Source organism: Leguminivora glycinivorella, chromosome Z, assembly GCF_023078275.1.
Source record: "Leguminivora glycinivorella isolate SPB_JAAS2020 chromosome Z, LegGlyc_1.1, whole genome shotgun sequence".
Taxonomy (NCBI): domain Eukaryota; kingdom Metazoa; phylum Arthropoda; class Insecta; order Lepidoptera; family Tortricidae; genus Leguminivora; species Leguminivora glycinivorella.
This window is the reverse complement of record NC_062998.1, coordinates 2,953,035-2,969,187: the sequence shown is the minus strand read 5'-3', so window position 1 is coordinate 2,969,187 and position 16,153 is coordinate 2,953,035. Positions and strand designations below refer to the sequence as shown.

At 39.5% G+C, this 16,153-nt stretch overlaps 1 protein-coding gene across 2 annotated transcripts in view; it reads left to right on the top strand.

The window, feature by feature from the left end:
* LOC125241512 (protein FAM102A) overlaps positions 1-16,153 on the top strand; it is a 189,490-nt gene that overhangs the window by 156,456 nt on the left and 16,881 nt on the right. For both annotated transcript variants that reach the window (XM_048150033.1, XM_048150032.1), the window contains exons 3-5: positions 5,374-5,504; positions 8,959-9,139; positions 15,576-15,709. In XM_048150033.1, the coding sequence (XP_048005990.1) occupies positions 5,374-5,504; positions 8,959-9,139; positions 15,576-15,709 (446 nt within the window). The remainder of the gene's footprint in view (positions 1-5,373; positions 5,505-8,958; positions 9,140-15,575; positions 15,710-16,153) is intronic.

Below are 16,153 nucleotides of genomic sequence, written 5' to 3'. Positions count from 1 at the left end.
CGACCCACTGCTGAAAACACGCTACTATTCATTAAAATAAGTAGGCGAATGAGGTTGTCACCTCAAAAATAGGGGAAGAAAAAAATGTGGACACATAAGGTATCCAAGCGGGCGAAGTGTTCAAAACGAGCTATTTCATTGTTAAGCAAGTATGAGCGTGTTCAGATACTTTAGACCTCCAGTTACTTTGCCGGTATGTGTGTTAGTAAACAACCGCTGGCTCTCCACCAACTCGGGATTCCAGTGACTCAGTCATACGGACTAATTGTACTGCAACTATTCCAAAACATTTGTGGACATGTCCGGTTTCCGATCGCACTTAACGCGTCGAGTGACCTTGAGTTCGTGACATTCATAACATCCTTATTATAATATAGTTTCTAGATCATGGAAAACAACATTTTTAGCTTCATTCTTTAGGATAAATCTCAAAAGGATTTTATTCAGTAAGTAAAACTAACAGTTACAAGCTACAAAGTCTCTTTTCAACTTGTCGTAGTAGCCAGTTCTGGCCGGGTGGGCCCAGTTCTCATCCGGATTTAACACGAAGTATACATAGAGCTATAATAACCTGATAGGAAATAAACTATATATCGGCCTAACGTAGTGAACCCGAATGTAATAATTTAGCTTAATAAAACTATCTCCAACGTTTTTGCTTCGTATTTCGTAGTTTACATACCTACTCGTAGTGTGAATGTGAAGTGCCATGGATTTGTTTGGCCAAACCTAACACGTGGTGCCCATCGTGTGTACGCTGTAACCCCGATAGCTAACAAACCAGTCCCCGTGTTCGCGACCCAAATGTGAAGATTCCCAATATTCGTAGCCGGCGGATGGACACCTAATCAGGTCAATCAGTATATTTATGCTATCGTTCACCAAGCGCCGAGTCGACCAGATAGAGTTAACCAATAAAGTTCTCTTTTTTGTCTTTACGGAAGGGTTACTTCCGTTGCCCTTAAAAACTGAACCCGGTTTTTAGCAACCACAGTATCCAGAAAGACCTAAAAATATGGGGATGTTACTACATTGGATGCAAGCTCTCTGGCCTTGAGACACCTCTAGAAGGGGTCTCCCTCGGAATCCCTAATAACGTTTGTTCGAAAATCACTTGGCCTAACTCATTTGGCCGAATTATGAAATGCCTAACGCTCTTTTGGCCTAACGATCATTTGGCATAATTTAAATTTTGCCCCAAAAATGACATTACCCAGAACCGATTCGCTGTTAGAAAGGTAGGTTTAGGTTAGGTTAGAACTGTGACCTCACACAAATCCGAATCGCTTCAAAAAAAGTGGGTTTAACGGCGTTAGGCGAAACAATATTAGGACATTTAAATTAGGCCAAATGATCATTATGCCAAAAAATATTAGGCAATGTAAAAATAGTTCAAAAAACTTTAGGGATTCCGATATAGATCCGGAGACATAGGTCGGCTAGTTTCCGTGGCAGCTTCCGTTACGCAGCCACGCGCTGCTGGAACAATCTCCCTCCACCAATCAGAAATGCCAGTTCCTTATACGTTTTCAAATGTAAGCTAAAACTGCACTTACTCAAGGAACAAGCTGACTCGGCCTAGCCGACCGACCTGTAATCTACATAATATATCTTCGCCACCAGTTTTTGTAACTCCTTAGTTTTAGAGTGTATGTATATATTATATTATTTAACTATATATGTATTTATTAGTAATAATATATATAAATGTATATATATCAGTTTTCATACAACTATCAGCTGTTCATTATAATGTATACTGTTTCTGTTTTGCTCTGCTTTTTACGTTTTGTGTTGTTATGTGTTTGTTCTAAGTGTCACTGGGTACACTGAAAATCAGCGTCGTAACACTATCAATGTGCCGCGACAAATGCTGAGTGTTATCCTTTTCCGAAACCACCCTCAGCACTGTAACTTCATTCATTTTCCTAGATTTAAGCCTACTTTGATGTTGTTGTAAATGTGTTTCGAATAAAGTCTCATTCATTCATTCATTCATTCATTCATCCCTCTAGGAGATGTGATTGTAGATGGCACACGGTAGATTGTAGGAATAGTTTACCCTCAGTATTAGTCTCGCGTGTTCGGTATGATAAGGTCGCTGCACGGAAGAGTGCTCGACACAACAGGCCATATATTCTCTCTGGATCTCGCCATATATCCTTGGGCGACCTCTAGGTTCTGAGATGTGGACGTCTTGCTAACGGTAGAACGTGGGAATACTCCCACTGGGTATCCTCAGCAATCGTCTCGCGTATGCGGTACATTAAGGCCGCTGCACACACGGTCGGGCTAAATAGCCCGGTCTAAATAGGCCAGCGCGCGGGAACGGGAGCGGACGTGCAGCGTGCACGCGACAATGGGCCACATTCCGTCTGGAACGCTGCGGAGGTCCCATTTAAATAGGGCTACTGTAATATTTAAAATGAACTAACAGATATTCATGTTAGGCCGGTGGTGGGGGGCAAAATACGGCCCGCGACAGCCCACTCTAGTAAAATTTCTTCTGGCCCCCAGTGATAAAAGTTTGCTCACCACTGTTTAGTAACTGAGTCAACATCACACATTAGCGGGTAACTGAACTGTCACCACCGCATACATCAGAATCAACAGCGCCTTCTTGACAATAGTCATATATTTCTGGTCAGGCTTTAGCTTTGAGTAAAAAACTGGTATCTGAATCCGTAGATAAAAAGATTTGCTAGACTGGAAAGCTTGGCAGGGTGAAGTCGATTTTACGGCCCAGCCACGACATTGGGCTAAGCGCGACAGCGGTGAGCGGCGGCCGTACATTGGAGCGAGACACAGCGATGGGACTTTTCATTCGCACGTATGGCTGTCGCTCACCGCTGCCGCGCTTAGAATGTCGTGGCTGGGCCGTAACGGCCCAGCCACGACATTGATTAGAGTTCTCACCATAGAAGTCTTTCCTAGCTGGGTGCTGATATCAGCCATTAGCTACAATTAACGTTGTGAGCTCACATTTTGTTTACGTGACTTCATCTCTTATATCATAACTGCAACAACACAGCAGACAGTATTAGACATTAGTGTTGCATGTGTTGCATCTCTTTCCTCTCTTCTCCAAAATAAGGCTGCATAAATATCTGACGCTCTAGGTCTAGAAATAACATCGACCCATAACATTTTTGTGCGATGTTATTGACGGTGACTGTTCCTTGCTAAAAAAGTAACGCTGTGCAACTCGATAGCAGAACATAAATTACGTATAATATTAAAAAAAAAAAATACTAAACCCTTTAACAGCCAAGATAGAAAAATCCTCAATTGAGGATCGTGGCATTGCCAATTTTAGTAAGTCTATTTTGAGATATTTTCTCGGTGCAGGGATTCAATAGAGGAAATGAAACTAATGAAGGAATATTAGTGTGATGAAAAATTTCGCCTTAGACTTAGCACATCCAATACACTCATTCAATCTACTAACAGGAATTATCTTAAATTTTGTCAGCAATTGGATAATTTTGACACTTTTTTGTAGAAATAGGGGACGTAGCCATGTATGTACAGATGTAATGCGAAAAGATTTGCATTCGAATTGTTGCGCATGCTATTTCAGTCAGTGTCAGTACAAGATGTACTGACATTGACTGAACTAGCATGACAAATACGAACGTCTCCGAAGGAAACCCTTTTCGCACTACATCTGTATAGGGTTTGCAACTTGCGGCGTCTACAGCTTACAGAGACACTAGTTAATTATTTTCTTCTCTCCATTAAAAAGCAGTGTCTGTAAATAATCATCCAAAAGTTTTCATCGCCTTGTGTTACTTTCAGATAATAAATACTTTATCCTACCTTTTTTTTTTTAGGAGCCTGTTGTGTCCCACTGCTGGGCAAAGGCCTCCCCCCTCTTTTTCCAATCTTCCCGATCTCGGGCAGTTTCGGGCCAGTTGTTAAGGAAGCAATCCAAGTCGTACCGTCATCGCCGGCGGGGTCTGCCGGATCCTCGCGTTAGGCCGGGTTGCCACTCTGTGGCAATCTTAGCCCACAGCTCACTCGGCATGCGGCAGACGTGTCCAGCCCAGTCCCACTTTAGCTTGGCCGCTTTCCGAGCCACATCGACAATTTTTGTCTTCCTTACGAGGGATCCTACCTTACGAGGGATTAATCTTCGAATATAGCGGGACTTAAAAACTTCATTTTCCTTCAGACTCTTCAGAGGCTTACTTGATATTTTAATATAAAATGCAATTTGCCTATAATAAGTCTATAGCTATTTTATTAAATGTATTGGTTTACTTGCCATCGGAGTGCAATGAAACTTCACAGTTTCTAAATTTTATTGCACTGTTTTCATTTTATCATATTACTAGCGACCCGCCCCGGCTTCGCACGGGTACTATGCCTACATGTAAACCTTCCTCTACAATCACTGTATCTATTAAAAAACCGCATCAAAATCCGTTGCGTAGTTTTAAAGATTTAAGCATACATAGGGACATAGGGACAGAGAAAGCGACTTTGTTTTATACTATGTAGTGATATGACATTTTGTATAAAATAAAGTGCAAGATTTAACTTGCATATAGAAACAAAATATAATCAATTGTCCACAAAAAATAAACGCGGGCATTAACATTTGTAACATTTAAAATATTTCATCTTTTTAACAAATACAACAAAATGATTTATACGAACAATATTTCTCAAATCGTATTAAGCTGACAGCCATTTAGAAGTAACGCTATCTATCCATTCCAATTCTACAAACTATAAAGTACGAGTAAACGTCCAACCAGCATTGAATCGTCAATGGAAAGCGTCCGATAATTGCACCGGCGAAATCTCACAAGGCCTCGCTGCTTACCTCAATAGGCGTACAGTCAACAACACAGATGCGAATACAGACAAAGTGTCAAAAGTATGTATGCACACCTTAATGTACAGGCAGTAAAGTTTTGTGTACATATTTTTGGCACTTTGTATTCACAGCTGTGTTGTTGACTGTACTGTACATCACTCTGAAACTGTGGCTCTTAAGATCTTTAGCGTTCACTGCTGTGGAGGCCGTGTGCGGTCAGGTGGATGCTCCAATATCGTGAATTAAACGTGTTGCAGAGGATTTTAAGTACGTTCGTGTGTGTTTAGTACATGGGACCAAGGACATGAATATGTATGTATGGAGTTTGCGGTCATTTCTCTAATAGATGCCAGGTCTCACATTGATATTATATCGATATTACAGGCTTGAAGTGTTGACAGCCGCCGTCAGCGCTGAGTAATTTAGTAATCGATATTACATTACCGTCCGTTTTGGCATTAATTATCACTCAATATGTGCCGAAGTGTATCTTCCGATTTGATTCTACAATTTAATATAATAAGTAATGAAAATTTTCTTTGTTGCAGCGAGGAAGTCCGCAACCACGCGGTACGATGGAACGCGCAGTTCTCGTTCGTGTGCAAAATGTGCGCGAACGCGAACACGGGGGTCCTGGAGCCCGCTTTGATGCGCGTTTCTGTGCGGAAAGAGTGCAAAGGTGAGGTGTAGATGATGTGCTGGGCAGAGGGGTTCGTGTGCAAAATGTGCGCGAACGCGAACACGGCAGTCCTAGAGCCTGTTCTGATGCCAGTCTTTGTGCGGAAGGAGTGCAAAGGTGAGAGGTAGATACCATGAGGGGCAGAGTGGTTCGTGTGCAAAATGTGCGCGAACGCGAACACGGCAGTATTAGAGCCCGCTCTGATGCGAGTCTCTGTGCGGAAGGGGTGCAAAGGTGGGAGGTAGATAACATGAGGGGCAGAGTGGTTCGTGTGCAAAATGTGCGCGAACGCGAACACGGCAGTGTTAGAGCCTGCTCTGATGCGAGTATCTGTGCGGAAGGAGTGCAAAGGTGAGAGGTAGATAACATGAGGGGCAGAGTGGTTCGTGTGCAAAATGTGCGCGAACGCGAACACGGCAGTCTTAGAGCCTGCTCTGATGCGAGTGTCTATGCGGAAGGAGTGCAAAGGTGCGAGGTAGATAACATGAGGGGCAGAGTGGTTCGTGTGCAAAATGTGCGCGAACGCGAACACGGCAGTCTTAGAGCCCGCTCTGATGCGAGTCTCTGTGCGGAGGGAGCGCAAAGGTGAGGTGTAGATGATGTGCGGGACAGAGTGCAAAATGAGAACCGAACTACCGACACGATCACGTGATTTCTGGAGACGGTGTGTCTCCGTGTCGTCACCGAAAATCACCTTCATCACTCATCTGAGTGAATCCACTTATTAAATACGTGTTAACAACATAATTAATACAGATTCATTCTGCAAAAATAAATCTGATGTTCAGTCAATGGCGTAGGTACATATTTGGTTTCTGAACCAGCTATTAATATAATATAATAACGAAAGCATAATGGTATTCATAATATTGTGTGACTGAAACTTGAGGGAACAAAAAGAAATGCAAAACAAATTCCAAATATAGCATAAGGAACAATACTAAAGCAATCTCGTTCGTATAACATCATGAATACCAGGATCCTATTCAATCCTTACACAAAGGATCTGACCTAATACCCCGGCTGGGATAGCAAATGAAAGCTAACTGGAAGGCAAATATAGGACTTAGGATATCGTACAAAAATATTGCTTCACTTGGTTATAGGTTTTAAGTCCCTCGTGTTTGTTGATCTTACGAAGGAGTCACTCCTAGAGGTAAATGTTTAAATTATATTAACAGATGTTTATGGATTAAATCCTATTCCTTATATAACTCAACCATAAATACATCTTCTCACCGTGTCTTGTATTTATTCGTATAAGTTAAAATAAAATTGTTTCTCAAGTCGAATCGTTCCAGATTCTAGCGAAATAAAATGTCTTCGTTTTGCTACCGTCGGGTAAGTGTCGGCTGTCAACTTTTCTCCTAAGTCTTACTTATTTTGGTTTAGTTAGACGATACAATCTCATGAAATGTTCCAAATAACTGCACAGTTCAAAAATACGTGACCTGACGTACGGGAACCGGATCAGATAAGTAGTGTGAATAGGCCGACGATGTTAGATATTTGTTTAGAATTATTTAGTCTTACTAATGTAATAAAGCGAATATTGTATACATATTGATTTGAAATGCGTACGATTACAATATTGCTTATGTACCGATATGAATCAGTTATGAATGGAAGATATTTACAAAACGATGTGACATATGACCGAGTAGATGTTTTGAATGTCATTCGAAGAGAAAATATTTTTTAAACTATTACAAACAAGCTGTACCAGTAACCTGTTTTAAATCGCTCTAGGCCAGTAATTACATTTTTTCCCCTATATTAATATATGAAAATACACGATAAAAGTATTAGATCGCATGAACGAATCTCATTTAAAGCTGCGCTTCCACGAAGTGTTCTGAACAGTTCTGAGCGAGCATTCATTCGTTGGTGCGCAGATGAAAACACTTGACTTCCATACCTTTATCAGTGCACGAACGAACGAATGCTCGCTCAGAACTGTTCAGACCACTAAGTAAATACGCAGCTTAACAGTTTATATACCTGACAAAAGGAAAGACATGATTCGCTGTTTAGCTGTGGCCCATCAGTCTACCGATTCTGCCCATTCTGCGGTACAACCTCGGTCACGGCCAGTTAGCAAAGTTATACGAATAGTTTACCGCCGCGAGCGGCTCCATTCAAACTGCCATCACTGCCGACTGTTCGCAATTCACGAGTTTCTCTGCCAAGTTTGTAAAGGCATTCCGCTCAACTTTGCACCTGTATGTAGCTCAGGGAATGCGAAACTTAAAGAATGGCAATAAAAATCATAAGGTAATTTAAAGAGCCATGTGTGCTACGTTTAAATATCACATAATATCTACTCGAGTCCGGAATGGTTTATTAATTATAATTTGACTCCTCGTATGCATAGTGCGTGTAAATTTTAATCCAAGGTATAAATTGTCAAAATCAGTTTGCAATGTTCAAATGTGATGGACCTCATAGGAGAGTATAACCCGGAAAGCTTATTTTTCAAATACAATATTAGGTATTAGGGATATGATAGCTGAAGGCTCATAGAGCGTACTCGTAGACAAAGTAGCTCTCGTCCTTCACGCTTTTAGAATCTTATGGTATCATGTCCCTCACGCTTTTTGATCATACAGTAGTCGCTTGCTTCGACTCACAAAAGCAGACGAGTAACATATTTTTCATCACATTTGCTGTTTAAAGGTATCATTGCGTCTACGTGTACTGAAGCATAATGTACTATTTTATTCCCAAGGGAATAATGGATTTAGTTTTAAAAATTAATACAATCCGTACAATACTTCAGGCAAAGGATGTTTCAATCTGCCAAGGATTTTTATTGCATAACCAAAATTTTACTATTAAGCTATAAAATATACTATATGGTATGAAAAATGCATTTTATTTATGTTTTATAATTATTTCAGTGTGTTTTGCATGTATTTCGTAAAATTTAACTCAGATAAATTGTTATAATTTACAATCTGACAATATGCTCTCTACTCGCGCTTGACCGCGGGCGTACGCGAGGCACCCACCGTTGCCTAGCAACGGAGAGTACAACAGACCAAAATATTTAAAGGAATGGAAAATGACCTACAATTTTAGTTTAATTTTATGATTTATATGCTTTTTTGAACGTTGCATTTAATTTATTTCAGTATTTTCGTGTTTGTTTTCGTTCAAAAAGTGTTTGTTATCAAAAACAATGGATTTAATATGAATAATCTGATTTAGATCAAGATACACTACTGGTCGCAACGCCGCCGGTTGAAGGTTTTGCCTTATGACTGTTTCCTCTGATTTGTCTCAAATGTGATGAAAAACATTGTGTGTAACTCGGGGAGTATGAATATTACTAACTCGAGTCTTTAAATCGCTCCGGCAAGCCGTCGCGATTTAACTTACTCTCGTTAGTAATATTCAACTTCCTCCCCTTGTTGCACAATGTACTATAACCTGTACCTTTGGTATTCCACAGGCGGACGTTCATACCAGAAGCTCGGCTTCTGCGACGTGAACCTAGCGGAGCTGGCTGGCGCGGGCGAGAGCACCCGCCGGCGGCTGCTCGAGGGCTACGACCCGCGGCGGCGGCTCGACAACTCCGTGCTACGGGTGCGGATCAAGATGAACATGATCTCCGGTGATCCGCTCTTCAAAGTGTAAGTACATGAAACTCTAGGTGGGAATATCTACAGATAACTCTTGGCGAGGACTGGTGGGTATCTTGAGCAGCACTACTCGCGACGCGGACAAACGTATCAGCATGTATCTATTCTATGACTATGATCTTCGGCGGAGTTTATTGGGGTAGGTAGCAGATGCTCTCGCTATTGGCTGCTTGAGGGCTACGATCCGCGGCGGCGGTTACATACACGGAAAAAAAATATTTTAACAATACTACCAGAACGTTTAGTAAAATAGATTTATCGTAACTGATACTACAATCTCGTAATAAAAACAACTGTATTGTTACGTTTACTATATTTTGAATTCAATAGAACTAAGCAAACATTAATATGCACTAAACAGTTCTGTTTGAATTACATATACGAGAACTCTAGTTTTATTTACAACTAATAGAATAAAGGTTACGATAATTCTATTAACAAGAAGCTTCTTGTAATGCCAAAAAAATAAAAATTATCTTTACAATCTTAATCTTAGCGGTTACTATCACAGTATACTTCCTGTAACTTTTTTATACGTTGCCATTACTTTGTAGTTCTCGTAAAGAAATAAAAAGAATATTCTTGTAATGTAAACTCAACGAAGAGTTATATTTAAAAATATTAAGTTTGTATAAATATGTACGCATCGCTGTCAACTCTATTATTTGTATCGTAGCGAATGCCATCGCAGTATAGTTGATATGACTGTTTTATAAGTTGGTATTACTTTGCAGCTCTTGTAAATAATGACAATAATATTCTCGTAATGTATACTGGTGAACAAATAGTTCTGTTGAAAAAGTATTTAGTTAGTATAAATATGTGTTTCGTTTTTGTAACGAAACGCCATGTTTAAGTACCATTGTATATCTTAGTGAATGCTATAGCAGTATAGTTGATTTTACTTTGCGCCTCTTGTAAAAAATAACAATGATATTCTCGTAATATACACCGAAAAATAATTGTTATAACAAAAATATTGTCCGCATAAATAAATGTTTTGCTTGTGTAACGAAACGCAATGTTTTGCGGCGTGGTCGGCGGCCATTTACGTGTCATGAGAGATTACGCGTGGACGCGGATCGCAATAGGTTATATTATTTATCGTTAAACGTACTCACTACGTATTATCCATTCGTTTGGTAGTTTCCATTTTAGGAAATGGATGAAGAGGTGCAAAAACTCTTGCAAGGATGGGAGATGGCAGAGTTGGCAAAAGCAGGTGAGTCACATACCGTACATCATGTAGAACTTAGTAGATAATTAGAATGGTGAGTAAAAAGGCATTTAATGTTGTATTCATTTTACATTGCATACAAATTCATACGACATTACGTGGGCAAAATCTAAATACTGAACTAATATGGGCTGTCCACGATAAAAAGTGGTCATACATAACATGATAAATCTTTCTTCCTGAATGCACATTTTGAAGCAATATTATATTTTGATAAATCTGTATACATAAAACTATATAATAATTAAAGCTATTCCTTATAATGCTTTAGTGTGTCTGAGGTTTCGCCGAATGTATACCATCAAGCATTTCATTTCTTGTACAGTGTTTTTTAACAAACTTCACACGCTTCCTGGCACAATTTTATAAATACTTATATTTTTATAAGCTGTTTTACACACATTAGAATGACATCTTAGCAGACAAAAAAATACTTTTTGAAACTCATTTCGACTTTTGGTAGTCAGGAAGACTTTCTACTCCAAGCACTGACAGTTGTTTTTGTATGGAGAGCCAAAAAGTGTCAAAAATTCGAATTCAGCAAAGTTAGAAAATCTCAGTACTTTCTTAATCTGACTACAATCAGAAAAATTATTACTATCGTAAAATCAGTATGTAATAGGGTATATTTTGGCTATTATAAAAACATTAAAAAAATATTTTTGTCATTAAAACTGTTGTACTTAAAGACTGCAAGAAGACACTGTACAAAAAAATATTGTTATCATGAGATACATACTGCTAAAATTCATAGGCCACCTAAAGTTTATAATTTGTTTGTATTTCATTATAAAAATAAAAGTTTAATATCTACAAATTATTTGACAAACATGCTGCTTATAAATTCTCATTATTCTCAAGATTTACCATGTTATATATGACCACTTTTTATCGTGGACAGTCTTTATATATATCTGAAGTGGACGTAGAATATTACTTAATGTAAAATTTATTCATAGACATTTTAATGTCTTTTTCAGATGATTTACAATGGTTGCAAGTTTCCTGTGACCCATGCCATACTGTGGAACAAATTAAAGTGGAAAAATTCTGCAAAATATAAATTTTGGATGAAATGAAGGACGGTTCTATTAACACTGACGAATATATGAACAAAGTTTTGTACTAAGGATCGTTGAAATATATTTTTTAACAAATTATATAATTATTTTATTTACTTTCAGATTCACCAATTTTCACCGCTCATAGCATCCATTCCATATGCTGGGTGACCCAGGTTTCCGGATCCCAGTTTCAACTCTAGGCTTCTGTCTCTTGGAACTGGTCCTAGCAACCTGCATTTTTATCGGTAGGTACCTATGAATTTGTCTGTGCACTGTATAGACAACTAACATTTCTTGTAAATGTAAGAAAAGGTTTGTTGTCTATACAAGGTGGTACAGTAGGATTAAAGGCTGAGCCACGCCAGATACGTGTACGTAGACGTGAGCGTAGCGTACGCGGTGTAAATGACGAATCCTCATTAGAGATTACACCGCTTGTGTGACGTGTTTCCCGTGTGTGTCTAGCGGTGTATCATCTCTTTTGAAGATTCGTACTTTACAGCGCGCACGCCACGCACACGTCTACGTACACGTATCTGGCGTGGCTCGGCCTTTAATCCTACTGAACCACCTTGTATAGACAACAAACCTTTTTTTACATTTACAAGAAATGTTAGTTGTCTATACAGTGCACAGACAAATTCATAGGTACCGATAAAAATATAACACGTTAACGCAATTGTATATTTATTAGAGAGTACCATAAATGCAGTTGCTGTTACTAACTTTCTTGTTCTATCAACCATTTAATGAAGTTTACATAAATGAAGAGAATGTAATATATATCAGATGACTTGTATTCTTAACGATACCTATTATTGGCCTAACTAAAGTTTTATAACCTTTACAAGAATTTCTTGTGGAGTTTACATTATTTTGTTTATTTAGACACTCCATTTGTTATAAATACTGAATAATCTAGTAATACACACAATTTGACTGTGTGACCCTTACAATATTTTTATTTTATGATACGTAATGTATATATTACCTTTACAAGAATATATTGTCAAGGTCACATTTCATTTATTAAGCTCTGCAAGAAAATATTATTTATTTGTACGGTCCACGTGTTATGATTACTAAATATTCTAGTAATACACGCTATTTTAATGTGTAGCAATTACAAGATAACTAGTTCACTAAGCTCAACGCATTTAAACAGACTAGTTTAGTTATTTATACTATGTGAACAATTGTCCCAGAATTTACTAGATTTTCTCGTTCAGATTACACTATTCAGGTATCATGGACGAGACTTTTTTCTCCGTGTAACTCCGTGCTGCGGGTGCGGATCAAGATGAACATAATCTCCGGTGACCCGCTCCTCAGACTTCTTCTTCTAATAGTCGAGGAATAGCAGACTTATCAGTGGCACTACTCGGACAACTTACGAATATTTAGGGGTACAAGGCACGAACTCCTTCGAGGGCTACGACTCCATACTACGGGTGCGGATCAAGATGAACATAATCTCTGGTGACCCGCTGTTAAAGTTAGGGCGTGTAACTCTAGCCGAGGGACAGTGGGCAGCTTGAGCGGGGCTACCCGCGGCTTGACCATGACCATGATCTGCGGAGACCAATGCATTCGCATCGCCTGTACGACTATGACGTCCGTAACACGTCACTCTCGTCAGAGAGTTACACATACGCCCACGGATGACACGAGGCCTTTTGGTAATCAAATCATTATGCTTTCAAGATAATTCAATTGAATTAATTTTACAACGCCCTTATGTGCGCGATTTTAATATAATCAGCACCGTACACGGCACATAATTTTAAGCAATTTATTCCTTGAGAAGCATATTTCCTGTGCCTGCGTCGAAATATCAGTAGCTAGATAAAAATCTATAGTTATTTGTTATACAAGGGAGCAAAGTTGTATTTTAACAGAGTGTGGAATTGCAACACGAACTAGCGAATGGATTCTAGGGTTGAACTACGAGCTTGCGAATGGATTCTATGGTTGAACCACGAGCGAAGCGAGTGGTTCAGAAAATAGAATCCTGAGCAAAGCGAGTAGTTAAAAAATAGAATCTGAGCGTAGAGATTGTTACAATAATACGAGGTAAAATAACTTTGCACCCCGTGTGTAACACATAACTTTTCACCTCACTAAAGCGAGGAAACACGCAATAAAAACAACTGGAACATAATTGCACAGAAATAAGTAAATTTGCGTTCATTACAATTTCCACGATGCACCGACACCGACCGACACCACAAAAGTTTCAAATTAAGAATCAAGAAGAAAAATATATTTGGGTGCGTTCCATTTCACGCGTTTTGAGATTGCAATGTTACTTAAGGTGTGTTCTGAATAAGTACAATTTCTTGTACGGTTTCAAGTGTCTTATGGTAAAATCTGGTTATAAAATTCTTTGAATTTTATGTTTTTAGTCGGATACAATTCGATATGAAATTATTTTTACGTTCGCATCACATGATTTGTTAAGACAATTTAAGCACAGGGAGAAAATTGTCCTGTCTGAGGCATGCCTTTACAAAAAAAATATATTTAAAAAAGTAACTAATGACACTTTCGGATTTCAAATATTCTTTGCACTCTTGTGGATAAAATGCGATTTTGCTATCTGTTTTTAAAGAATAAAAAAGTCCTTTCCGAGCTAGTGAGGTGAAAAATTATTTTTCCATTATTACACTAAGATGTTGAGTTCTACATGTATCCACTGAACACGCCTACCATATAGTATAACCGATGAACACTCTATTTAATAATGCAAACATTGTAAAACATGGAAAAAATGGACTAGTTACATTTGCCCCCAGTCGAGATTTGCCCCCCTGTAGCTTATATGTATCCCGGTCAAAATAAATCTAATGAAACTAACAGTGAATCATACAAAACTTATAAACTTCTTGACAAAATAAAATGTAATAACAGTTGTATTAATTTCATCATAATTATGTGCATAAATAATCTCTCCTAGTTTGCCAGACCCCTGAGAGTCTAATTACATTATGTCTACCTCAGCATATGCGGGAACCTAACTAGATTACGCGGGTTTCTAATAAATGTACCAATAAGACCAGATAGGCTTGTGTAGTGTGTACTACGTGTACTAATATACCTAGGTAATAGTACAAAATACACGATTCCCTCCACTGTACTAGACCGAACAATGCCATAATGATTCTGCTCTTTATACATGAAGGCGCAAGAAGTCGAAAGAGTGTCAAGACAAAGACTACATATAAAGCGATCCGATTGGCCCGACTCTGACCGAACTAGAATTAACTGAAAGGTCGCGGAAACTACAGTCAGTTTGTCCTTACTAAAGTCAGTTTACGTATCGATTTTATCCGCTCAAAAATATGTACCGAGACCTTATTCCGCCGACATAAAGTGCTATGGGACATATTTTTGATAAGTTGGACGCACACATATTTTTACACTTGACTGTACTAGAAGACTGAACACTGAACTAGTACATTTGTGAGATTGTGTACTAGTTGGGAGCGATCTTTTCAGTGAACGAGCAAGCGCAACTCTACCAGATTGCTTCTATAAGAGTAATTACTCTTCCTTCCCTTATCCCATATTTAAACTGTATGTGCCCTAAATACGGTAGCGTTTACTTTAAAGTAGGTGCAAGCTTTTTGAATAAAACGCTAGGTTGAATGCTGATAGCGAATCAATGAGCGAAGAGGCGATAATCTACCCTTAATGATACTTTGTCTTCTGAAACTCGGCGATAATTATTTATCGATTTTAAAGCATCCAAGGCGGTTTTCACTCGGCTTAGACGTTCATTAGAGGTTTTGTTTAGTGCAAGTAAACACCTATAACGGTGCCATCTTTTTTTTTACTCTGGTACTCTTCATTGGCATTTGTCCTTATTTTTAAACCGATTTCGAAGATATTTTAACTTTTTAAGATTATGCAAAATTTCTTAAATTTCACAAATTTTGTACATGGTGCTGGTGCGTCGTACGAATTTTGTCGAAATGCACAAACGATCATATTAGGCTAAAGCCGCTTGCGTCAGTTAACATTTTTGACGGTGTAAAAGTTAACTGGTTCTAAGCGTTGTTCGTTCATAATGCATACCTTCGCCTGTCTATGAATGTAAAAACTTACAACATCCGTTTCTGTCCAGACCCGAGCGGAAGCAAGACGTGGACGGCAAAGCGGACAGCGGCTCTGAGAGCGCGGCTGGCGGCCCCGAAGACGACTGCACCTCTTCCACTCCTAGCAGCGGCTTCGGGAGCCTCACCAAGCGTTCCAACTACGGTAGGTGACAGCGGTGAGACCGGTCTGTGACGTCACACGCCGTCGCCACCAGACAGCGGGGCCAGACCGCGGCCGGTGGCCAGTAGCGGCTTCAGGAGCCTCACCAAGCGATCCAACTACGGTAGGTGACCATGTGTCTGTGACGTCACACGTTGCCAGTGATTCCACTCCACATCCGTCTACGATAGGTGACCCCGGCGACTGTGACGTCACACTCCAGAGTGACTCCACACCTGAGGACGACTGCACCTGCTCCACGCCTAGCAGCGGCTTTGGGAGCCTCACCAAGCGCTCCCGACTACGTTAGGTGACCTCGGTCCCTGGTAACGTCACACACCGCCATCGCCAGTGAGTCCATAACCGAGGACGGTAGGAGACATCGGTGTTTGCGAAGTTACACGCCGCTGCTGCCAGTGACTCCTGTAATAACAAGATATGTTATTA